Genomic DNA, 26,547 nt, shown 5'->3' on the forward strand with positions numbered 1-26,547 from the left:
CTTTCCACTATACCTTTGACTGGATAATAAATGACAGAAATAAACACATTTTTCTGGGCTAAGTCGGGACTTTCGGACTGACCTCTGGGGTCCGCCGTATCCCCAACAGGCAAAGCGTGCTCCTGATAAATTTATTACTGCTTTAAGTTAAGGGGCTCGTTAATTTATAGCGCGCAATCGGCAGAACTGCAAATATTTTCTTGCCACTTCAACAGGATCCAAGTGCGAAGCGGAGATGTCACGTCGAGGGCATGCCAGCAAATAAATAGTGAGCGGCATTTGCCGGCGCCGATCCCTCACTGGAGGACGGTTCCCATCACCTCCAATGAAGATACTCTAAGTTTTTTTTTCGCGGATCAGTAGGGGTAGATCCGACTGGGTAAGGAACTTCCCAGCTCTGGACTGGAGAACACCATGGCCTCCCTTGACTTTTCGGACGTGGAAGCTTTCCTCGATCGCCACCCAGATCTCTTTGAGGACTACCTGCTGAGAAAGGGCAAACGCGAGTCGGTGAGCAAATGGTTGAAGGAGCACAAACCTGCCAAAGTTTCTGGCTCGGCTGGGGAAGAGAAGCACAGCTTGGGCAGGGAGCCGGGCTGGAACTCCCGAGCTGACGGGGTGCACAGGCGATCATCCCAGAAGGAGCTCAGGAGAAGTTTCGCCAGATCGAGGGCCATGACATCCCACCGGACCTACGACGAGCACATCTTCCTGAGGGCTCACGATTCCGCCTCCAGCACCGGCAGGCGAGCCCTCCTGAGGAAAGCCAGCTCACTGCCCCCTACAACAGCCCACATATTGAGTGCTCTCCTGGAATCCAGAGTGAACATCCCTCAGTATGCCTCTGCGGCCATCGATTACAAGTACAAGCTCAAGGAATCCAACGAGAGGAAATTCTTCCTAGAGCTTGTAAAGGACATATCTAACGATTTGGATCTCACCAGCCTGAGCTACAAGATCCTCATCAACGTGTGCATCATGGTGGGTGCAGATCGCTGCTCTCTGTTTCTGGTGGAGGGGCCTCCCCAGAAAAAGAAGTTGGTCTCAAAGTTCTTCGACGTTCACTCTGGGACCACGGTGGTGCCTTCCTCCAGTATAGAGAACTCCAACGAGGTGCAGGTGCCGTGGGGGAAAGGAATCATTGGGTATGTGGCTGAGCACGGGGAAACAGTCAACATGCCTGACGCCTATGAGGTAAACACTATATTTTGTTTGCTTTTCCGAAAATTGCCACTTTTCCACCCAAAGGATAAGGATGGCTTGTTTTGTGACTTTTTAAAAAAAAAACACCACATATTCTAAAATTGAGCCAAAGTTTTGTTTTCCCATTGCCTTTTGGATGTTATAATGAATTAACATAAATAGGATTGAAGCTGATTTTTTTTTTAACATTGAGAACCCTACGTGGGGTAAAGACCCATTGTGCAGGACACTAGCAAACTCGAAAGAAGTAAGAGACTCGGTAAATCAGGAAATAGTGATTAGGTGTTGACAGTGATCATTTTAAAAAATGATTTTTGAGGGACATTACCCTATTGTCTGTTGTAATCCAAAAGCAAGGGAAAAGTCAATGGATCTGAACTTCCTCATGGTAAGTCCAGAGGGATAGCAGTGGAACTCCCAGGGCCTCCGCCATTTCTGGGAGTTTCTGCTTTGACTTATAAAGGTGCAGAACTTCTGCCTGCCCCTTTCAGGGTAAATCACAGGCCAGGAATGGAGCCAAGGGTGGGGACTTCCTAAGCCAGATATCTCCTCAGTTGGGACACAATGTTTATGTAGTGACAGTGTAAATCATTAAAAAAAACGGTGTTTACCCTGTCACTGCACAGGACCGGAGCAGTTCTTCCCACTAAGTGGCAGAAGTATGCATGCAATTTCTTTTTAAGGAAGGAAACAACTTTTGTGCGATTTTAAGACTACATTTTCTTCTGGTTACTTGACAGGCACAGATATTCCCGTACAGATATTATTGCAAGTCTAGATTTCATCAAGAAATGAAAGCAATAATAAACTCCGAGGCGTGCATATGTTGGGAATGTTACAATGCCAGGCATTGTATTGGCACAAGTCCAGTGCTGAAGCAGTTGCTGGGCCCTGATGTTTGCATACTATAGAAGGATTCATTATTATCATTAGATCATGAGTTGGCAGTTTTTATCAAAATATGATTTCCATTTAAATAGGAAAAATATTAAAAGAGCTTACCAACAATTGCAAGAGAAGGTGCAGAGGCAGCAATTGGAATACAAAGCAAACACTAAAAGCCTACATTGAAGGCAATCGTTTTCTATTTTTCAGACAGTTTTCATTTTAATTCATGACCAGCTAACACATGGGAATGTGCAGTTTTGAAACTTGTTTCATGAAATTGCAGTTTCGTTAGATAACAAAAACACGATTCTAGCACACCCATATAAATGATAATTCTTTAACACTTCTTAAGCAACTGATATAAAAGGACAGCCCCCAAATAGGCAAAGAAGAGAACAAACCTGGTAATATGTCACTGAAAGAATGAATATAATGTTAGGACTTGGAGGCTGAAGCACAGAGCGGATGGCAAAGAGTGTGGATTGTGAACCAAGTGGGAACTTGAGAATTTGGTGAGAGTGGGAAGGAGGTGCTAATTTTTTTTTTTAAAGAAAGCAAAATAAAAACCCACAACAAACTAAAAAGTAATTATCTATAAATAAATAGCTAATTTGGTCGAGAGCAGTGGCGCGGAGCCCTAGGTATCAGTACAAAAGCAGGAGTGGAGAGAAGTGGTGCTGAGCACCAGGGGAGGAGCCCTCTCCCCATTCATAAGAACAGAGGGAGTGACATCACAGTGAACAGAGAGGAGGGGCTCTGAGAGACCCCAAATAAAAGGGCAGGTTAATTGGGGTAAGTAAACAGCAAGTAAATTAATAATAATTGAGCATCTTAAAAGAGTTTAGAAATAAAAGGTTTCTAAATATAATGGACAGGCAGCTGTGCCATGTAGGAACTTCAGGACGCTTCATGTGTCCTGGAGGGTAATGTGTGCAGAAAATGCCTCCAGTTGCTTGAGCTCAAGCTGAGGGTTTCTGAGCTTGTGGGGCAACTGGAGTCACTGCAGAGCATGAGGGAGGCTGAAGGTTTCCTGGATCGTACGTTCCAGGAGGTGGTCACCCAGCAGCCACAGAGAGTTCAGGATAGCAAGTGGGTGGCCATCTGAAAGGGTAGGAAGAGGCAGGCAGTGCAGGAATCTTCTGGGTGTGTGGTATTCTCAAACCGGTATTTAGCATTGAATACCAGTGAGGGTGACGACACCTTGAAGGAGTGCAGTCCTGAGCATGGCACCAAGGGGCAACGGACTGCACAGGGGGCACAGTGAAGTGTAGAAATGCAGTAGTCATAGGGGATTCGATAATCAGGGGAACTGACAGGCGTTTCTGTGACCGTCGATGTGAGTCCTGCATGGTGTGTTGCCTCCCTGGTGCCAGGATAAAGGACATCACAGAGAGAGTGCGGGTGGAAGGGGAACAGCCAGAAGTCATCGTCCATGCAGGTACCAATGACATAGGAAAGAAAAGGGATGAGGTCCTGTGGTTAGAGTTTCAGGAGCTAGGGAGAAAATTAAAAAGCAGGATCTCAAAGGTAGTAATCTCTGGATTACTCCCATTGCCACTCGCTAGTGAGTGCAGAAATAGGAAGATAAGGCAGGTTAATACATGGCTAGAGACATGGTGCAAGAGGGAGGGCTTCAGATTCTTGGGGCATTGGGACCGGTTCTGGGGCAGGAGGGACCTGTTCAAGATGGACCTCAGCAGAGCTGGGACCAATGTCCTCGCAGGGAGGTTCACTAGTACTGTGGGGAAGGTAAACTAATTTTGCAGGGGGATGGGCCCCAGGATGTAGCATTAGAAAGATGAAACAAGGTGCACAAAGGATTGGGTGAGACAGATAGCACTAGGGTAAGAAATAGTACAGTATTAGGTGGGTACAGTATCAGACTAAGAGAGAAAATGAGAAAGTTTAAGACAAGTTTAGAATGCATGTGTGTAAATGCACGAAGTGTAGTAAATAAGGTTGGTGAGCTGCAGGTACAAATAGCCACATTGGAATATGATGTAGTGGCTCAAAAAAGGGCAGGATTGAGTACTAAATATTCCTGGATACAAGGTGTTCAGGAAAGATAGGGAAGGAAAAAGAGGAGGGGAGTATTGATTAAGGAGAATATTGCAGTGGAGTGAGAGGATGTCCTTGAGGGGTCAAGGGCAGGATCTATTTGGTTAGAGTTAAGGTGCCATTACACTACTGGGTGTATTCTATAGGCCACCAACTAATGGGAAGGATATAGAGGAGTAAATTTGCAGGGAAATTACAGAGAGGTGCAAGAACTATAGAGTAGTGATAAAGGGGTCTTTAACTATCCTAATGTAGACTGGGATAGTAATAGTGTAAAGGGCAAAGAGGGGGTGGAATTTCTGAAGTGTCATCAGGAGAACTTTCTTGATCAGTATGTTTCCGGCCCAATGAGGAAGGAGGCATTGCTGGATCTAGTTCTGGGGAATGAAGTGGGTCAAGTGGAGCAAGTGTCAGTGGGGGAATATTTAGGGAACAGTGGTCATAGTATCATAAGGTTTAGAATAGACATGGAACAGGACAAGGAGCAAACTAGAGTAAAAATACTTAATTGGAGGGCCAATTTCAATGGGTTGAGACAGATCTGGCCCAGGTAAATTGGAATCAAAGGTTGGCAGGCAAAACTGTAATCGAACAATAGGCGGCCTTTTAAAGAGGCGATGGTTCGGGAACTGCCTAGATACATTCCCACGAGGGGAAAAGGTAGGGCAATCAAAGCCAGAGCTCCCATGATGACGAAAGAGATAGAGAGAAAGATGAAGCAGAAAAAGGGGGCATTTGACAGATGTCAGGTTGATAATACAAGTGAGAACCAGGCTGAATATAGAAAGTACAGAGGAGAAGTGAAAAAGGAAATAAAATGGGCAAAGAGAGAATATGAGAATAGACTGGCAGCTAACATAAAAGGGAATCCAAAAGTCTTCTATTGGCATATAAATAGTAAACAGGTAGTAAGAGGAGGGGTGGGGCCAATTGGGGACCAAAAATGAGATCTAGGCATGGAGGTAGAGGGCATGGCTGAGGTACTAAATGAGTACTTTGCGTCTGTCTTACCAAGGAAAGAGATGCTGTCAAAGTCACAGTAAAAAAGAGGAGGTAGTTGAGATACTGGATGGGCTAAAAATTGATAGAGAAAGTACTTGAAAGGCTGACTGTATTTAAAGTAGATAAGTCACCCAGTCCAGATGGGATGCATCCTAGGTTGCTGAGGGAAGTAAGGGTGGAAATTGCAGAGGTGCTAGCCATAATCTTCCAATCCTCCTTAGATATGGGGGCAGTGCCAGAGGACTGGAGAATTGCAAATGTTATACCCTTGATCAAGAAAGAGTTTAAGGATAAACCCGGCAACTACAGGCCAGTCAGTTTAACCTCGGTGGTGGGGAAGCTTTTAGAAACGATAATCCAGCACAAAACTAATAGTCACTTGGACAAATGTGGATTAATAAAGGAAAGCCAGCATGGATTTGTTAAAGGCGAATCGTGTTCAACTACCTTGATTGAGTTTTTTGATGAGGTAACAGAGAGGGTTGATGAGGGCAATACGGTTGATGTTGTGTATATGTACTTTCAAAAGGCATTTGATAAAGTCCCACATAATAGGCTTGTCAGCAAATTGGAGCCCATAGAATAAAGGAGCAGTGGCAGCAAGGATATGAAATTGTCTAAGTGACAGGAAACAGAGAGTAGTGGTGAACAGTTGTTTCTTTGGACTGGAGGAAGGTATACAGTGGTGTTCCCCAGAGGTCGGTACTAGGACCACTGCTTTTTTTGATATATATATTAATGACATGGACTTGGGGTGTTTGCAAATGGCTCAAAACTTGGAAGGGTAGTAAACAGTGAGGAAAGATAGTAATAGACTTCAAGAGGACATAGACAGGCTGGTGGCATGGACGGACACATGGCAGATGAAATTTAACACAGAGAAATGCGAAGTGATACATTTTGGCAGGAAGAATGAGAAGGGGCAATATAAATTAAATGGTACAATTCTAAAGTGGGTGCAGGAACAGAGAGACCTGGGGATATATGTGCACAAATTTTTGAAGATGGCAGGAATGGTTGAGAAAATGGTTAAAAAAGCATACGGGAGCCCGAGCTTTATAATTGGAAGGAATCTTACAACACCAGGTTATAGTTACAAATTGTTGGACTATAACCTGGTGTTGTAAGATTCCTTACATTTGTCCACCCCAGTCCACCACTGGCATCTCCACATCATTTATAAATAGAGGCATAGAGTACAAAAGCAAGGAAGTTATGTTGAACCTTTATAAAACACTGGTTTGGCCACAACTGGAGTATTGTGTCCTGTTCTGGGCACTGCACTTTAGGAAAGATGTGAAGGCCTTAGAGAGGGTGTAGAAAAGATTTACTAGATTGGTTCCAGGGATGAGGGACTTCAGTTACGTGGACAGACTGGAGAAGCTGGGGTTGTTCTCCTTAGAGCAGAGAGGGTTAAGAGGAGATTTGATAGAAGTGTTCAAAATCATGAAGGGTTTAGATAAAGTAAATAAAGAGAAACTGTTCCCATTGGCAGAAGGATCGAGAACCAGAGGAAACAGGTTTAAGGTGATTGGCAAAAGAACCAAGGGCGACATGAGGAAAAACTTTTTTTACGCAGCGAGTAGTTATAATCTGGAATGCGCTGCCTGAAAGGTTGGTGGAAGCAGATTCAATCGTGGCTTTCAAAAAGGAATTGGATAAATACTTGAAGGGAAAAAATTTGCAGGGCTACGGGGTAAGAGTGGGGGAATGGGGCCAACTGGATTGCTCTTATAAAGAGCAGGCATGGGCTCGATGGGCCAAATGGGCTCCTTCTGTGCTTTAACCATTCTACGATTCTATGACTTGGCAGGAGGCTTGGGAGAAGTTGCATGACTTAAAATAGAATTCAAAGACAAGGCATAAAGATTACTGTAAGGCAACAACAGAAAATGTATAAGGGCTCTGTTACATAAAGTTAGGTCAAGAAGAGAGGCTAGATCAGAAACTTTATCCTTAAATAATGGGAGCATATAAGGAGGCAAATGTAATTGCAATGGGTAACTACTATTTACCAGGGATTTGCCACTGTTCCTACAGAAACAAAGATCAGGAGTCTTCTGGCACTTTCTGACATTGCACCACTTTCACTTGTTTACTTTTTCATTAACATTAGCAAAGAAATAGGGCCCTCTGTGTGCCTAAAATCGAAGTTTTGTATTGCCACAATAACCAATTGTAGGGTTCCTACCATCTCAGCAAATATCTAATGTGTGTTCTTTATTAATTCATGTTTTCAATTATATTTGTGCCACCTAGAGGGCCTTGTAAAGCCATAATTGATATTTAAAATATGGATTAATAATGGGTATAAAACTATTAGTATGTATCCCAAATCAACTTGTGCTGTGGATTCAAAGTGAGCAGAAGAGGTAAATAATTACAGTAATCTCTATTTGCAAAGTAAACATTATTTATTGACTATTATCCCCCTCATAATCAACAGATAATTATCACTCAACTAACCTACAATGATTCTATCACAACCATTAATCCTTCAATGACACAAAGCACATTTGCTGACAGCATCCACTATAATATCCATTATCAGCAAAATGAATTATCCAAAACAGAATAAAGCTGCCCCTGAACTTCATGGTGTCTGTAAATATAAAATACTGGGAGTGATTTCAAGGTTATAATCTCAGTTGAAGGGTTCACATGTCAGTTAACAACCATGAGAGATTTGCTTTCACTGTATATGGTATAATATGAACCTCTCCAGTGGGATTACCACCTTGGAATCATGGGTATTACATTGGCCATTCTCTAGTCCCCTGGCACCCATTCACTCGCAATAGAACCCTGAAATATAATTTCTAGGGCTGCTGTTAATTCTTCTCCCATTTCCCTCATGATGCTTGGATGTAGCCTGTTAGGCCTTGGCACTTTTTCCTCCTTTAGCTGAACTAATTTCTCTAATACATTCCTTTTATGTATTATAATATCTCCCATCTAGCTTTTAACCAATTTAGGATTTACCTCCTCTCCAATATCCTTTTCTTTTGTAAACAGTGATGTAAAGTACTTGTTATGAATCCCCACGAATTTCCATTTATCCTCTACTAACTCACTATCCTCTCCTCTCAGGGGTCCCACCTCATATTTAACGATTCTCTTTTTACTGATATTTGATGATTTAGTCTTCAACCACACATCATCTGATTGGTTTCTTACCATTCTACAGTTGAAGGACAATTAAGCTCAAATTGGGCTATCTAATCATCACAAGATAATTACAGATGAGGAAGGACATTTGGTCCATCTTAATTCATCCATCCAGAAAGATCCCAAAGTCCCTCCATTTAAGCAACCAGTTGATCTTAAAAAAATCCAGAGTTTTCATCTTCACTACTCTTCCTGGAAGTCTATTCCATACGTTGACCACTCTTTGTGTGAAGAAGAGTTCTCTTATATCAGTCCTAAAATGATCTATTAACTTGATCCTTTGTATCCTTGTCCTGCTCTCCCAATTTAATTTGAAGTAATATTCCAGATCCACTTTTTCCACTCCCTTAACTTTCTTATTTACCTCTCTAAGACCTTTGCTCACATGTCTCCTGTCCAAGCTGAAAAGTTTAAGTCTCTTCAGTCTTTCCACATAACTCAGACCTTTGACATTAAGGATCAGCATTGTGGCTCTTCTCTGCACTGCCTCTAGTACTTGAATGTCTCCCTTGAATCTTGTCAAGCAGAACTGAATTCAATACTCAATGTACCATCTGACCAGAGCACTAAATAGTTTGATCATGATTTTCTCTGACTTGTATTCTATCATTTTAGCTATATAGAAAGAAATAACTTGCATTTATACAGTGCCTTTCATGACCTCAGGATATCCCAAAGCACTTCACAGCAAATTAAGTACTTTTGAAGTGTAGTCGCTGATGTGATGTAGTGAAACGAAGCAGCCAATATGTGCAAAGTAAGATCCCACAAACAGCAAAAGTAGTTACTCAAAATGTTTATTGTTTTGTGTCCAATATTATCATTAAACATTTTTACCTCTTCACTGACTGCTCTTTTAATTATATTTTACTGTTATATTTAGCTTCTGCTGCTATGCTTTTTTTTCCCTAGGTCCCTCCTTTCTCCTCTGATCAACCTTATAACATGTTTCTGCATTTTCTTATATTCATCCCATTGAACCCGTTCCCCTTTCTCTCTGCAGGATTTGTAGAAGTATTTTTTTTCTCTTTATTTCACTTCTAATTTATTTGTTAATCCAGTAAGGGTCACATTTATTTAGTCTAAGTTTGTGATTTTAGGGATATATTTAGAAATAGAATCATAGAATTATAGAAAGGTTACAACATGGAAGGAGGCCATTCTGCCCATTGAGTTGGTGCTGGCTCTATGCAAGAGCAATCCAGCTAGTCCCACTCCCCCACCCTATCCCCGTAGCCCTGCAAAATTTTTCGTTTCAAGTACTTATTCAGTTCCCTTTTGAATGCCATGATTGAATCTGCCTCCACCACCCCCTCGGGCAGTGCATTCCAGATCCTAACCACTCGATGTGTAAAAAAGTTTTTCCTCATGTCACCTTTGGTTCTTTTGCCAATCACCTTAAATCTATGCCCTCTGGTCCTTGACACTTCTGCCAATGGGAACAATTTCACTCTATCTATTCTGTTTAGACCCTTCATGATTTTGAATACCTCCTATGAAATCTCCTTGCAACCGTCTCTGTTCCAAGGAGAACAACCCCAGCTTCTCCAGTCTATCCATGTAACTAAAGTCCCTCATCCCTGGAATCATTCTAGTAAATCTCTTCTGCACCCTTTCTAAGGCCTTCACATCTTTCCTGAAGTGCGGTACCCAGAACTGGACATAATACTCCAGTTGTGGCTGAACCAGTGTTTTATAAAGGTTCATCATGACTTCCATACTTTTGTACTCTATGCCTCTCTTTATAAAGCCTAGGATCCCGTATGCTTTTTTAACCACTTTCTCAACCTGCCCTGCCACCTTCAACAATTTGTGCACATATACCCCCAGATCTTTCTGTTACTATACCCCTTTGAGTTGTGCCGTCTAGTTTATATTGCCTCTCCTTGTTCTTCTTACCGAACTATATCACTACATTTTTCTGCGTTAAATTTCATCTGCCACATGCCCGCCCATGCCACCGGCCTGTCTTTATCCTCTTGAAGTCTATCACTATCCTCCTCACTGTTTACCACCCTTCCAAATTTGGAAATTGTGCCCTGTACACCCAAGTCCAAGTCATTAATATAGATCAAGAAAAGCAGTGGTCTCAGCACTGACCCCTGGGGAACACCACTGTACACCTCCCTCCAGTCCGAAAAACAACCATTCACCATTACTCTCTGTTTCCTTTCACTTAGCCAATTCTGTATCCATGTTGCTACTGCCCCCTTTCTTCCACGGGCCGCAATCTTGATGATAAGCCTACCATGCGGCACTTTATCAAACGCCTTTTGAAAGTCCATATGCACCACATCAACTGCATTGCCCTCATCTCCCCTCTCTGTTACCTCATCAAAAAACTCTATCAGGTTAGTTAAACACGATTTGACTTTAACAAATCTGTGCTGGCTTTCCCTAATCAATCCACACTCGTCCAAGTGACTGTTAGTTCTGTCCCGGATTATTGTTTATTCTGCATACATAGCATTACACCTTGCCCTCTATTGATATGTTATTGAACAACCTCCACCAATCTATTTGATTCATTTGTTCCTTTATTTCTTTGAATTTAGCCCTTTTAAGTTATATACCTGACTCCTGGTCTTAGGTTTTTATTACTTCCAGATCCTGTTGAATGTGATCATTTTGTAGTTGCTAGCCTCCAGGGGTATAATGACCTCCATTTCCTCTACATTGTCTGGGTTGTAATGATTACAAGGTCAAGATGAGCATGGTGTTTTGCGGCTTCCTTAATGCATTGGGCCATGAAGCCGTCATGCATTACATTTATGTCTCGGACTAAACCATTTTGGATTTTCCAGTTTACATTTGGTTGATCGAAGTCTCCCATTAAACTTTCCTGTTGTACCCTACCCTTTCTATCTTTTCATGCAACAAACTGTCCTCCTATTATGCTGACCTGGTGCTCTGTGAGGTACCCCCTTGGTGTGTGCTTGTATTTCTTTGTATTTGAGATGTCTAATCAATGTAATACATTTCATAGCTTGTCTCCTCCCATAGGATCAATATCATTTCCATCCTCTGGACTTAGCCATGTTTCTGTTATTACTACTATATTATAGATTCCTATGCCACAGCAGCCTCCGTCCTGGCATCTTATTTCTAATACTTCTAGCATTCATGCACATATATCTTGTTTTAGATTTACCTCCTTTCATGCCTCCAGTGTTTGCCTATTCCTGGTCTCTGGATCACGTATGTCACTCTAGGCATTGTTGTCCATATCCACCTGTTGTCTACCTTCTGCCCATCTCATCTGACATCCTGTTTCCTCCCTCTCCCCCACCTATTTAGTTTAAATAATTCTCAATTGCTGCTTCAATATTCTTTGCCAGTCTTTTTGTTTCTACTTGGTTTAGGTGTAGCTTGCCTCTCCTGTGCTAATCCTTTTTATGATAAAAGTTTTCCCAGTTATTTATGAAGGTAGCGGTTTTGTTTTCATATCAGGCTGGCAGCCATTCATCCTCAATTTTCTTGATGAACTCCCCACCTTTCTCAAACACCAGAAGTACACCATGAAACATTACACTGCATCCTCTATCTTTGAGGCAATCCATGTGTATATGACTTTTAAGTCACCTATATTATTTTTTCTATGACATTTACCCCAAATGGAACTCATTGTGTTTCCTCCAGTCCCCTTGAGTACTCGGTCTAGCCTTTCTTCCATGTGTACTGCTCTAGCTCCAGGTAGACAACTCACCATCCTATAGTTATTGTCGTTAAGACCAGGGGCGGACTGGCTCCCCTGAAAGGGCGAGGATTCTTTAGGATTGTCCTGGAAAAAGAGGCCACAAATAATACAGTGCAATGGAACCATTCAAGGGGGAACTCGGGAATTCTCCCTATTTCCCATATGGCCAGTCCACCCCTGTTGACTGGACACATGGCTATCTACACCTGAGCAGAGAATCCTATAACTACAATTTCCTTGTGACTTGCAGATTGTATTTTGTCCAAATTATCCTCTGTTTTTCTAGCTGCATCATCTTCTGAGACCTTTGGGGTAAAATTCAACTTTGATGGGCGCCAAACAGGCAGTAGTGGATCTGCCACACATTATACACCTCACCCTCACCCAATTTTCCTTGAAAGGAAACTTGGTTGGAATGTATAATGTGTGGCAGATCTGCTAACACCATTTTGAGCATCACCAAAGTTAAATTTTATCCCCCTTGTTTCTTTCTCCATTAATAGACAGTGCCTGGTATCTTTTTGTTATAATCTTACAAATAGTTTCACAGGTTTTCTGACCTTTCTTACTACTTTTAGCAATCTTAACCTACCCACCATCCCCATTCATAAGCTTCCCTCTGCACTTATCTCTCTTTCATGGCAACTCTGTCCTTGATTGTGCTGATCCTCACCTCCGATCCCTAATGATTCATGCTCGAGGTCTGCTATTAGCGTAGACATTTCACTGAACTGTGATGACTCATTAATCAAGTCTAATATTATCCATTTACCCTCAATAATCCCCTTGATTAGGTCTGCATTTGTAAGTTTCTGTACATCCCTCTAGAATGTCATAACCCTTTCTTTTAGTTTATTGATCAATAAGCAAATGTTGGACCTCTTCACCCTTCCCTTAAACCTGACTTTCTCCTTCATAAACATCCTACAGCAAACACACCTCCATCTTACTTATTTTTCTTCTGTTCTCTTTTAAATTTACTTTTCTCATTTGGGACCTTTTACTTACATATTTCATGGGTGCTGTTTGTTCCTTGTGTTTCTCCTGTTTGCCCTCTTATAGTTTTACTTCTCTCAGATGTTCCTTTGTGCTATTTTTTTTCCTCCTTAAATACAGGTAGTTTCCCCATAATGTCTAATTATCACAAGTGCTCCCATTTTGATTTACCTTGCCTCCATTGTTCCCCTTAACCTTGAGCTCTCCCAAGTGATTTGTCTGTAAATCACTAGGACAGTGATTGCTTTATAATTCTTCCTCCCCAGTTTAAATTCACCTGGTTGCACTGAAACTTCACGTTGCTCTGGACCCTTTGGAGAATGGAGCTTTCCCAGTGGCCAAGTATTGCCCCTTTATAGATTAACTTAAGATCGAACTTAGATAGTTCCCAATGGAGTCTGTCAACTTTTTATCCAGATGATTTGTCCTCCATGTCAGTCCATCTCAATGTTGGTTGATTGTTCTGATCTGATCGAGGTGTTTAAAATGTTAAAAGGATTCGATTGGTAGATATAGAGAAACTATTTCCTCTGATGGAGGAATCAAAAATGGGGGGAATGTAATGTTAAAAGTAGGGCTAAGCTATTTAGGAGGGAAATCAGGAAGCACTTTTTCACAAAGGGTAGGAGGAATCTGGAATTCTCTGCCCCACATGGCTGTGGATGCTGGGACAATTGGTGCTTTCAAGACTGAGATCGATAGATTTTTGTTAGGTAATGGCATCAAGAGATATGGAGTTAAGGCAGGTAAACGGGGTTGTGGTGTAGATCAGCCATGATCTAATAAAATGTCAGAGCAGGCTCGAGGGGCTAAATGGCCTAATCCTGTTCCTATGTTTTATTTAGTAGGATAACAAGAGCCCTCCTGGAGTGGAGCTGTCCTTTTGATTGCTTACAATAGTCACCGCTTCCAATAGTCAGTGATCCTCTTATTCTTCTTTTGGTATAGAATTCTTGGATGCCTGTGTGCCTCGATGTTTATGGACATTCTTGAAAGCTCACAGGAAGCCTTTGGTGCATCTACCATGCTGGTGGACTGCATTATAACAGTATTGTAACATTATTTTAGATTCACCCAAGAGTAGAACAAAGTTATATTAACAAGACTGTATCTGAACGTAAGAAACTTTATGTGCCAACAACTTATTGCAAACTGGTCTGAATAACAGAAATATATTGGAGAAGGTATTCAATTAGAATTTCAAAGCAATCTTGTATGTTCTGGGTTCTTAAGGTTCTGGGCCCCAAATTCCTTCATAACTCAGAGCCTACAAAACACCTTACTTGGGGCAGATGGGGTGGTAATTGGGACAGGACCCAATACGCTGGATCTCTTTTTCCAAGCCATTAGAATTTCAGGCCCATTTGGGAGTGGGTGCATACAATGCCACTCCCACAATTGTACCCTTCGCAATGTTGGGCACTGGGGAATCCTGCACATTCCTGGTGTTTAACAGTGCTAGGGCATTGAGGCAGTTAAAAATGAAAAGGATGTGTTTCCCAAATCAATTGCGTATGAAACTGGCCTATCAAAGAAATGGCCTAAATTTTTAAAAACTCTTCAGGCTGCCCCACTAAAGTTGCGGTCTGGCGGCGCTGAACGTTTTTTTTCCTTCCCCGCCCCCCCCCCCCCCCCTCCCCCCTCCTCCCCACCTAAGGCAGGGAGCCAAAATGTGCCGTTAATGCGCATGGGTGCCCATCCAATCAATGCAAATACGCCTGACTCCTGAAAGTGAGACAGGGTCAGCGGCGCAAGTAATGAATGGACGGATGTTCTGACCCCAAAATACCTCCAGAGACTCGGTCCCTTGTTCTCAATTCAACAGGACCTATCTCCTTGCAAAGTTGAAGCTACACTTTATGTAGTCTGCCTTTGGAGTCATTGTGTAACCTGGGGCTAACAATTACCCAAATTCCAGCAATCTGTATATTGGAATCATGTATTCTCTTATATTTTCAATCAGTTCTATTTAGGAAATATCAAAATATAGACCAAGGCTTTTACAGGCTATGGTGAACTAAACTGATATTACAAATCAAAGCACACAAAAAAATCAACATAATTAGAATTAGGGAATACTAATACTGCACAATAATGAATCATAAAGATCCTCTGCAATGTCTTCAAGACTTTAATTGCCCTTTTGAAACTTCTGATGAAAAAGATTGCTACAAAAAGCTTCTGGATACAATATTGCAGAAAAATCTCTTTCCTCACGTTACTTCCCACCATTCTGACAATATCAACATTCTTAAATGCAATTGACAATAACATTGAGAGATCAGCCAAACGTGATATTACTTTCAGGAAACCATTCACAACTGACACTAATATGCCCTTTGACACAGGACAAAATAACTTCCACACGTATTGAAACATATACAATTTATGCCCAACTGCACTTGCACAGCTGTTACCAAAAATAAAAGTACAACTAATCTGATAAAAAATCTCTTTTCCCCCCCCCCCCAAACCAAATTTTTTTCCCAGTTAGCTATCTTTAAAATGTGGATTCAATTATACAATGTTTTCATGACTGCAGGGATAGAAAAATTACATCATTCAAAAAACATAGCAGCTGACAACTGAATACAGATCCAAAATTAGCATTTCAAACCAATGAATGCCCTCAATCCAGAAATAAATTTTAGCCAGATTCCAATTAGCTGACATTGTGAATTTAAAGAAACAGTACATCGATCGAGTTTGAGTCAAAAGCAGAGGAACAGGACTAATTGGATAGCTCTTTCAAAGAACCGGCACAGGCACGATGGGCTGAATGGCCTCCTCCTGCACTGTACCTACTATGATGAAGTTTTAAAGATCTACAAAACCACAACAAAATATGTTTTAAAGTTTCCTCACACAAATGTTTTATTAAGGATGTTTTCAGTAAATGAGAATATAGCACTGCTTAAATTATAAAACAGTTCAAATGTCCAGTGATTTCCAACATATTTCACTCATCTCAATTTGTTGTTTCTAATTTAATTTTCTCTATATATTCAGATATCTTTACAATTTATTATTTTCGTTTTTTCAAATAAGAGGTCATTTTTTCCTTTTCCTTCTTCTGTTTAACTCAGTTGTTTTTGAAAGGATTCTTCAATGCAGTCTATGTATAATGTTTCTTTTTATTGAGTAAAATCTTTTGTTATTTCTGGAACCTTTTGCCTTTTTAATATTTTTTTACAATCAGTTCTATTTTTAATTAGTTAACTTCTATTTCATTTATTTTCTTTCTGGTTTCTTCTGTTTAATTTTTTTGCTTTCCTGAATCCATTTTCCTTCTGCTCCAATGTTAATTTTACTGTTCTTTCTGGTTTTCTTTTCTTAAGACTCAGATCACTCTCTCAGTTTGCTAAAATAATTTTTTTGCTGTTTTTCTGATGCTTCATTTTTTTTTATTCTGTTGTGCTACTCTCTTTTAATTTTTGCTAGTCTCGAGACACCATCTTCTCTTCTATCATCTGTGCTGCTGTACCTTTTTATTTTTCTTTTGGAAGGCCTCTATTTCCTTTCTAACCTTCCTCTGTTGTTCACAAGTCCTTAAATCCTCCACAGATCATCCCTACGATTGCCACTCCTTCCTTCACTTCTCACTCTTATTGCAACTTGACTTTTCCCTTTGCCTCCCAAAACACCCACGATTGATTCTTCATCCCACAAAAATCACTACTATCTTTGCCATATAGTCAATTTAATGACAGCTGTGGGATCCTAAGGCTTCAAACTTACCTGAGTGTTGACTGGGAATGAAAAGTAATTCATTCAACAGACCATGAAGAATTTGCACTGTTAGAGACTTTCCTAACCTGTGTAATCTCCTAACCAAGGCAAATAGCCACAACCATAACTTTTAAAAAGATCAAAAATAAGATGGGATGTTTGTAATTGATAATATTTGACAGTAATTGATAGATGACTATAAATTATGGTGGTAGTTGTAATTGAGAGTAGTGATTATAATTTATGGTGGATGGTTATAATTGTTGAATGGTTATAATTGTTGGATGGTTATAATTGATGGGCCATTGTAATTGATGGTAGATGGTTGTAATTGGTAAATGATTGTAATTGATGGTGGATTATAGTTGGTGAATGGTTGTATATGATAGTGGATTGTTGGAATTAGCGAATGGTTGTATATGATGGTGGATTGTAATTGGTGCATGGTTGTAATTGATGGTAAATTGTTGTAATTGATGGTGGATAGTTATAATCAGTGAATGGTTGTAATTGATGGTAGATGGTAGATTGTAGATTAATGACTTAGATGAGGGGACTGAGTGTAATGTATCTAAGTTTGCTGACGATACAAAGCTAGGTGGGAAAGTAAACTGTGAGGAGGACACAAAGAGTCTGCAAAGGGATATAGACAGGTTAAGTGAGTGGACAAGAAGGTGGCAGATGGAGTATAATGTGGGAAAATGTGAGGTTATTCACTTTGCTAGGAAGAATAGAAAAACAGAATATTTTTTAAATGGTGAGAAACTATTAAATGTTGGTGTCCAGGGAGACTTGGGTGTCCTCGTACAAGAAACACAAAAAGATATGCAGGTACAGCAAGCAATTAGGAAGGCAAATGGCATGTTGGCCTTTATTGCAAGGGGGTTGGAGTACAAGAGTAAGGAAGTCTTACTACAGTTGTACAGAGCATTGGTGAGACTCACCTTGAGTACTGTGTATAGTTTTGGTCTGACAGTAAAAACTGACAGTAAAAGCTTCTACAAGTATATAAAAAGGAAGAGGGTAGCTAAAGTAAACATTGGTCCCTTAGAGGATGAGACTGGGGAAATAATAATGGAAAACAAGGAAATGGCAGAGGAAGTGAACAGATATTTTGTATCTGTCATCACAGTAGAAAACATTAATAATATACCAATAATAGTAGAAAATCAAAGGGCAAAGGGGAGGGAGGAACTAAAAATAATCACTATCACGAGAGGAAAAGTATTAGGTAAACTAATGGGTCTAAAGGCTGACCAGTCCCCTGGACCTGATGGCTTGCATCCTAGGGTCTTAAAGGAAGTGGCTACAGAGATAGTGGATGCATTGGTTGTAATCTTCCAGAATTCACTAGATTCTGGAAAGGTCCCAACGGATTGGAAAACCGCAAACGTAACACCCCTGTTCAAGAAGGGAGTGAGACAGAAAGCAGGTAACTATAGACCAGTTAGCCTAACATCTGTCATTGGGAAAATGCTAGAATCCATTATTAAGGAAGTAGTAGCAGGACATTTGGAGACTCATAATACAATCAAGGACAGTCAACATGGTTTTATGAAGGGGAAATCGTGTCTGACAAATTTATCAGAGTTTTTCAAGGAAGTAACGGGCAGGGTGGATAAAGGGGAACCAATGGATGCAGTATATTTGGATTTTCAAAAGGCACTCGATAAGGTGCCACATAAAAGATTACTGCACAAGATAAGTGCTCATGGTGTTGGGGGTAATATACTGGCATGGATAGAGGATTAGCTAACTAACAGAAAACAAAGAGTCGGGATAAACGGGTCATTTTCAAAATGGCAATCTGTAACTAGCGGAGTGCCGCAGGGCTCAGTGCTGGGGCCTCAACTATTTACAATATATATCAATGACTTGGATGAAGGAACAGAGTGTCTTGTGGCCAAATTTGCTAATGATACAAAGATAGGTGGAAAAGCAAGTTGTGATGAGGACACAAAGTGTCTGCAAAGGGATATTGACAGGTTAAGCGAATGGGCAAAAATTTGGCAGATGGAATATAATGTGGGAAAATGTGAAGTCATCCACTTTGGGAGGAAAAATAAAAAAGCAAAATATTATTTGAATGGAGAAATACTACAAAATGCTGCGGTACAGAGGGATCTGGGCGTCCTCGTACATGAAACATAAAAAGTCAACATACAGGTGCAGCAGGTAATCCGGAAGGCAAACGGAATATTGGCCTTTATTTCTAGGGGGATGGAGTATAAAAGCATGGAAGTCATGTTACAACTGAACAGGGTGCTGGTGAGACCACACCTGGAGTACTGTGTACAGTTCTGGTGCCCTTATTTAAGGAAGGACATTCTTGCATTGGAGGCAGTTCAGAGAAGGTTCACTAGGTTGATTCCTGGTATCGAAATGTTGTCTTATGAGGAAAGATTGAACAGGATGGGTCTATACTCATTGGAGTTTAGAAGAATGAGAGGAGATCTTATTGAAACATACAAGATTCTGAGGGGACTCGATAGGGTAGATGCTGAGAGGATGTTGTCCCTCATGGGGGAATCTAAAACTAGGGAGCATAGTCTCAGAATAAGGCGTCGCCCATTTAAGACAGAAATGAGGAGGAATTTCTTCTCCCAGAGGGTCGTGAATCTTTGGAATTCTTTACCCCAAAAAGCTGTGGAGGCTGTCATTGAACACATTCAAGGCTGAGTTAGACAAATTTTTGATCAGCAAGAGAGTCAAAGGATATGGGGAAAAGGCGGGAAAGTGGAGTTGAGGTAAAAATCAGATCAGCCATGATTTCATTGAATGGTGGAGCAGGCTCGAGGGGCCGAATGGCCTACTCCTGCTCCTATCTCTTATGGTCTCCTTATCTAAGGAAGGATATACATTCCTTAGATGCAGTGCAACAAAGGTTCACTAGATTAATTCCTGGGATGAGAGGGTTGTCTTATGAAGAGAGGTTGAGTAGAATGGGCCTATACTCTCTGGAGTTCAGAAGAATGAGAGGTGATCTCATTAAACCATATAAGATTCTGAGGGGGCTTGACAGGGTAAATGCTGAGAGATTGTTTCCCCCAGCTAGGTAGTCTAGAACTAGGGGGCATAATTGCAGGATACGGTTTCAGCCATGCACGACTGAGATGAGGAGGAATTTCTTCACTCAGAGGGTTGTGAACCTTTGGAATTCTCTACCCCAGAGGGCTGTTGGTGCTGAGTCATTGAATATATTCAAGGCTGAGATGGATAGATTTTTGGACTCTAGTGGAATCAAGGGATATGGGAATCGGGCAGGAAAGTGGAGTTGAGATCGAAGCTCAGCCATGATCTGATTGAATGGCAGAGCAGGCTTGAGGGGCCATACGGCCTACTCCTGCTCCTATTTCTTATATTCTTATGATGTAATTGGTTATAATTGATGGTGGATAGTTGTAATTGATGAATGGTTTTAATTGATAGTTGTAACAAATGTCTGGCTCTTGTGCTAGATCATCTCTTGGGTTCAGCATTACTGGTCACTCCTGTAAGCAAACCTCATGCCCCCTATGATTCCGAAAGCACCTTTAGTTCCAATATTTAGTTAAATGATAATGTGACCTGAAGTTGCAATGTTCAACCCTTGTGTCTTATTTTGATTATACTTCTGTGAAGCGCATTGGGACATTTTTCTACATTACAGGCACTATATAAATGCAAGTTTTTGTGTCTACAAGTTACTGTAACCTCACAAATGCTTCAATGTGCTTTCTCCTGTCTTTAATAAAAGTAGACTCGAGTGAGATGAGGCACACTTGTAAACCAACAACATGGTTTATTTTGCATGAAATACATAAATGGATACGATATAGTTTTCACAATGTGCTTCATCAATTCCCTAATGCTCCTTGTACCATTAAAATAATAAAATGACACCTATAGAAAAGCAGAATCTCATTTTCAAGTTAGCTAATCTAAGGATACTGCAACCAATCTGATTGATTCTTTAAAGGAAATGGTAGTTTAGTATAGCTCTGCTTTGTTTTTTATAATAAGGTTATTAAGTAAATTGTAACTTTTCACTCAGAAACATAATATGGTTTTAAGCCACAATATTGTGAAATAACTAACCAATGTCTGGATAAGAACGTTAAATCTGTGGGAATAAGCAAGATGGTGTAGAAATGCCCTTGTGGTAAATGCTGAACTTGGTTGTATAAAAGGGGGTCTGTGGACCTGTGGATCAATGGACCCAAGGTTGAATAGTTGAGTGGGAAAGAATGTGATCGGTCAAAGGTAATTAATATTTACTGGTGCCAATTGCAAGGACACCTGAACGTTAATTCAGCAAAAAGGTGCCAACTGCTCAAACAAGTGTAATAAAGAAGTTAATTTAAAAGCTGGAAACAAAGGGGAGCGGTAGCCAGACCTGTCACGTAGCATTGATAAGAGGATATAAAGGGAGAGGGTCTATACCTATACTGGGTGCGACAGAGAATCCTCTACAGAAGAAAAAATTTGGTTGGCGTAGCTCCGAGGACAAAAATAATCAGTGTCCTGATTGGTAATGTTGCCCCATAGTGGCCTGTGCTCTTGCTGCTTTGAGCATGTTGCTGCTTTGCTGGTATACGTGAAATCTGACATGAATAAAGATTACATTTATTTATATTTCGGACAAAAATATATATTTATGTATAGTTAGTTGTGTCTGATTCGATAGCCATGAACCCCAATGATATTTAAAGGCTTGAGACACGCTTTACTACCAGAGGATGTTCGAGGATTTTCAGCCCCAACTTTCTTTCCCACAGCTTAGTGGAAATGTCAGACAGACTGCAGAGAAGGTGGTTGATTCAAGGTCAATTGGTACCTTTGAAAGTGAGATGCATTAATATCTGTTGAGGAAGATGGAGAGTTATAAAGATATTAATCATGCCTCTTAATTTCTTTTCAAACAGAAGTAGGATTAAAAAAAAAATCCTTAAAGTAGAGGATCAACAGATGATGGTGCTAGTGGGGAGGGGAAACTACTGGAGTAAATTTCCTTAGGGCTTCTCCTGCTCCGCCCTATAACTCTGGAGGAAATCGGGCCGAAATCCTGTTTCTGGTGAACTTCTGCCGAAATTACGGCGGCAGAGCGGGACAAACCCAGAGGAAATCTTGAGAGACTAATTATACATGGAGACTGGATGAAGTGGCTTGAAGGGCTGAATGGCCCTTTATCACCTAGACTTTATATAGTACACGGGACCTTAGTGTTGATACTTGGCCTGGATTTTCTGGCTGCCCTCCTGCCAATTTTTTGACGAATTTAAGACTTACATATGGAAAGTCATTGTAAATGAGGGAAATCTGTCCTCTGATGTATTGCCCTCCATTTGCATCATTACTATGCTGTATCAAGGGCAGGGGAAGGAGGTCAGTGATTTTTTTTGTTGTTGGGCCTATGCGGTAGCTCTTAGAAGGATGGCTCGCACAGGCTCATAAGGTAGGAGAATAGATTTTTTTAAAATTTGGAGTCCGTTTAACAGGCAGCACTGGGTCTGCCTGCACCCCTACACTGCGGCAGGCCTCCAAGACTTGCTGCAGTAAAACTCCGCACCTATTTCAGCAGGACTCCTGAGCAAAGGGTGGGGATCCCGCCTCCAATGTTCAAAAGACCCTGAGGCCAGATTGGCTGGGATTGGGACATAACACTAAAATGGGTGGAAGTTCGCCCTATCCACCCCACCCGGACATGCGTCTCAAATAAAGAAACACAGATAATTTATGTCTTCACACGATGTTTGCCTCAGTTGCAGACCTTGGCTGCAGTAAAAATCCAAAGTAATTTTCATGTTCTATCAGGCCTTTGATTAAAAAAGAAATTGCTTCCATTGTTACAAAGATGCAATGCTGGTCCATCAAGCCTGTCCCATCCAGACATGATGCAGCCTATGTGTAACATTATTCTGGGAGAGGCAACAAAAAGAAAAAACTGTAGGCCAATTTAGGAACAAACTGGGAAATTCCATTCCGATGCCTGAGGGTAAGTAAACAAACTCCAGATTACCGTGGAGATTCGTATCAATAATCCCAGCTACTCCTCGCCTATCTTCTTTAACTTGAGATCTTTATACACCAGGTCAGCAGCCACTCATTTACATCTTCAATTTTCTTGGTGAACTCCCTTCTTTTCCCAAACACTTGAGAGCATACTGAGAACATTACTTTGCACACCGTATCTTTGAATTTAGAGGCAATCCTTGTGTATGTAACTTTTAAGACCCTTACGTTATTTCCCCTTATGTTGTTTACCTCTATGTGAACTACCACCACTGCACCACGCGCTGTCCCCTTCAATATTCCTTCTAACCACTCCCTAGTATGTACTGTTCTGGCTCCAGATTTTAGCTCACCATCCTACATGTATTTGTTGATTATTTCCACGGGGGTTCTCCTGGTCATCCACTGTTTCACTGGAGTTTCAGTGGGTAATCAGGAGAACCCCCACAGAAATTCAACCCTTGTTATCAGTAAACAATTATTGCATCTCTCTACCCATCTGTTACACGTAACTTTCTCCTTTATAAACATCTCATGGCCTCTGTCTTTTACTTTTCTCTTCTGTTTCCCTTTAGATCTTTTTTCTCTCATTCATCTCTTTTCTGCTTTGATTTCCATGTGTGTCCCTTATTTCCTTGTCTCTTCTGCCTGTGCCCTTTTAGCTAATCGTCAGCCAGGGGCACACCTTATGAATTTACTTCATGTTTTGTTCACTTTGATCGCTCACCTATTTTTCCCTCATTAAACTGCTTAATTTTATTCAATTGACCACTCTTCTCCTTAAACCTTGATTTCTTTCTGAAGATTTGGCTTTAATTTTGCTTCTGCCTGTGCTGCATTATATAATTTTCTTTATGACAGATCATTGAAGTGTAGTCCTGTTGCACTGAGAGAAATGCAGCAGCTAATTTGCACACAACACAATCTCACAAACAGCAATGAGATAAATGTACAGATAATCGTTTTTTAGTGAATATGTTTGAGGGATAAATGTTGACCAGGACCAGGCAAAACTCCCTTGCTCTTCTTCTAAAGGTGTCATGGGATCTTCTACTTCCTCCTGAGAGGGCAGACGGTACCAGTGTTTAACTTCTCATCCATAAGATGGCATTGCTGACAGTGCAGAACTCCCTCAGTAATGCACAGAAATGCCAGCCTGGATCATGTGCTCAAGTCTCTGGAGAGGGTCTTGAACTCACAACCTTCTGCCTCAGAAGTGAGAGTGCTACCACTGAGCCTAGGTTGACACTTGTGTACTTTCAAACCTTATAAGGAATGTCCATTATGCAGCAGGGTGCAAGCTGCAGTACTGAGGCAGAATTTTTGCTCTGAATACTGAAACATTTTTCGGGGATCATTTCCACCAGACGCCAGAATCACCCACTCAGATATATGCCAGTGTATTTAAACAAGGTGATAGTGACAGTCTGATGTCACACATCATGTTTCCCATAATTACTGCCTTAGTAATGTTGGCCGTAACATATGCCTGTATTTAGCAAGCATCCAGCATTGCAGGCGATGGGAAATGTAGAAGAAAATTTAAATGACCAATGCAGGTATTTAAATGGCGAGAGAGAGCGAGATATTTAACCTTATGTACCTTTATTGGTGGAATTTGTGTTTCTTACTGGAGGTGGCTATACTGTGACAGTTGAGGATACCGAGATCTTTAAGCTGCTGCAAGCATTGGAATCCTGCAGCAGTAGCAGCCATTTCCCACCCCTTCCCCACCCCCACACTGGCGAGTTCCCAATCACAGGCGGCAACACCATTGGGAGTTTGTTTAAAATATTACATAGAATTACAACATGGAAACAGACCATTCAAACCAATCAGTCTGTGTTGGTGTTCGTCCTCCAAGTGGGCAGTAGTCATAATCCCATGTGCCCGCCCTATTCCCATATACCTTATTTCCCTTTCCTTCAGCCACCTATCTAAACTATTCTCAAATGTTGACACGGTCTCTGCTTTAATCACTAACTCTGATAGTGAATTCATAGCCTCACTACCCTCTCTAAAGACTTGCATGTGCTCTTTGCCCTAAATCTCTTACAATTAATGTTATATCTATGTCCCCTTGTTCTAGACACCTCAACCACTGGAAACAGTCTGTTTCTATCTACCCTGTCCCATCCCTTCATAATTTTAAACACCTCTATCAAATCACCCATAATTTCCTCTGTTCTAATGAAACCAGCCCCAATTTTTCAAGTCTTTGTATTTGTATTTCCTCATATTAAGCAGCATACTAGTGAATCTACACTGTACATTGCCTCACCATCCTTCCTATAGTGTGGAGCCCAAAGTACAAGCTGACCCTGGAATATTCACTGAGGTAGGAAGCAGGTCCATCAGATGGGTGGAAATTCCCACCCATACCTCTGCCAGAGAATTGCATAGAAATTATTACATGGAAGCAGGCCATATGGCCCAACCAGTCTGTGCTAGTGCTTATCTCCACATGAGGAGTTATGCTGGTAAAGAAAATCTAACCTCTTGCCTTCACCCAGAAGTGTCCATTCACTCACATTGCTAACTGCATTCAGCCCAAAAGAATCCTCTCTTTTAATGTAGCTGGATGTTGCAGGCAGATTTCATCACACCCGCTTGAGCTGCATGCTCACATTTGGGTATTACTAAATGTCATCTTGATAATTGAAACTTCTCAATTCTGTTACTCAGCTTGTCGGACAAGATAGCCCATAACAACCATGAGTGTACGCATAGGAGGATGACCCTGTAACATATGTCCTCTAATCCTACTTGAGGAGGAAGCCCTACAAATCCTGTGAAGGTAGTCCATAAAGGGTGCTGGAGATGGGTAGTATCTTATTTTGAAGTGCAGTCACTGTTGTTATGTAGGCAAATGCAACAGCCAATTTGCACACAGCAAGGTCTCAAACAGCAATGAGATAATTAATTTCTTTTGGTGGTGTTGATTAAGGGACAAATCTTGGCCAGGACCTTGGAAGAACTCCACTGTTCTTCTTGAAATAGTGCCATTGGATCATTTATGTCCACGTGAACAAGCAGATGAGGCCTTGATTTAATGATTCAACCAAAAGATGCAGCAATCCTTCAATTATTACACTGAAATTTTGCATAGATTATGTGATCCCGACAACTACTGGCAGTGCCTGCGGAGGAGTTTGGCTGCAGTCAACTTGGGGTACATGGCGCAACTCAGTCATGCCATTCCTTGTAAATTCAAGCCTCTGCAAATACTGCTTCGGTGACAAGTGAAGGTATGTGCACCTTTGCCTGCAGATCCTGGGATTGGGTTGCCAACGGATGGTGCAGAGCACTTGTGGTGCAGCCTGACCTCTTCTATTTCTGCTTTCTTTTTCTTCTTCTTCTTCTACAATAAAGGGTGATCCCCATGGGGAGACTCATTGGGCTCAATTTTACAGGGAAATTGCGGGTGTGTTGGGGGCGGGGGCGCTCCGAAAATTGCAGAAATCCTGTTCAGGTTCGGAAGTCGGCTCCAACCTGCCGACTTCCGAGTTTCGCAATTAATGCCAGCAGAATGACAGTTAAAGAACCAAATGTTCCTCATTGAGGTACTTAAGGCACTTTACTTGTGACAGATTACTTGGTTGTCACGATTTTTAACTTACCCGGGCGGCTTGCCCACTGCTTCTGAGTCACGCCTGGAGAAGCCAGGCATGAAGGGCTGGATCAGGGAAAAAGAAACAAAATAAAGTACATCAAAAACCATTGCAGGAAGTTAAAACACAAAATGAATCTACCTTTCCACCCTGCTCCAATGTCCGATGTCTCCCTCTCTGATGCCCCCCTGTTCACCCTCCCGA

At 41.3% G+C, this 26,547-nt stretch overlaps 1 protein-coding gene across 1 annotated transcript in view; it reads left to right on the forward strand.

Annotated features, from left to right (window-relative positions):
- The first annotated feature begins 368 nt into the window (after nt 1–368).
- pde11al (phosphodiesterase 11a, like) overlaps nt 369–26,547 on the forward strand; it is a 211,168-nt gene continuing 184,989 nt past the window's right edge. Inside the window, exon 1 of the mRNA XM_067997983.1 lies at nt 369–1,194. Within this exon, the coding sequence (XP_067854084.1) occupies nt 415–1,194 (780 nt within the window). The 5' untranslated portion in view covers nt 369–414. The remainder of the gene's footprint in view (nt 1,195–26,547) is intronic.

This window comes from Heptranchias perlo, chromosome 2, assembly GCF_035084215.1.
Source record: "Heptranchias perlo isolate sHepPer1 chromosome 2, sHepPer1.hap1, whole genome shotgun sequence".
Taxonomy (NCBI): domain Eukaryota; kingdom Metazoa; phylum Chordata; class Chondrichthyes; order Hexanchiformes; family Hexanchidae; genus Heptranchias; species Heptranchias perlo.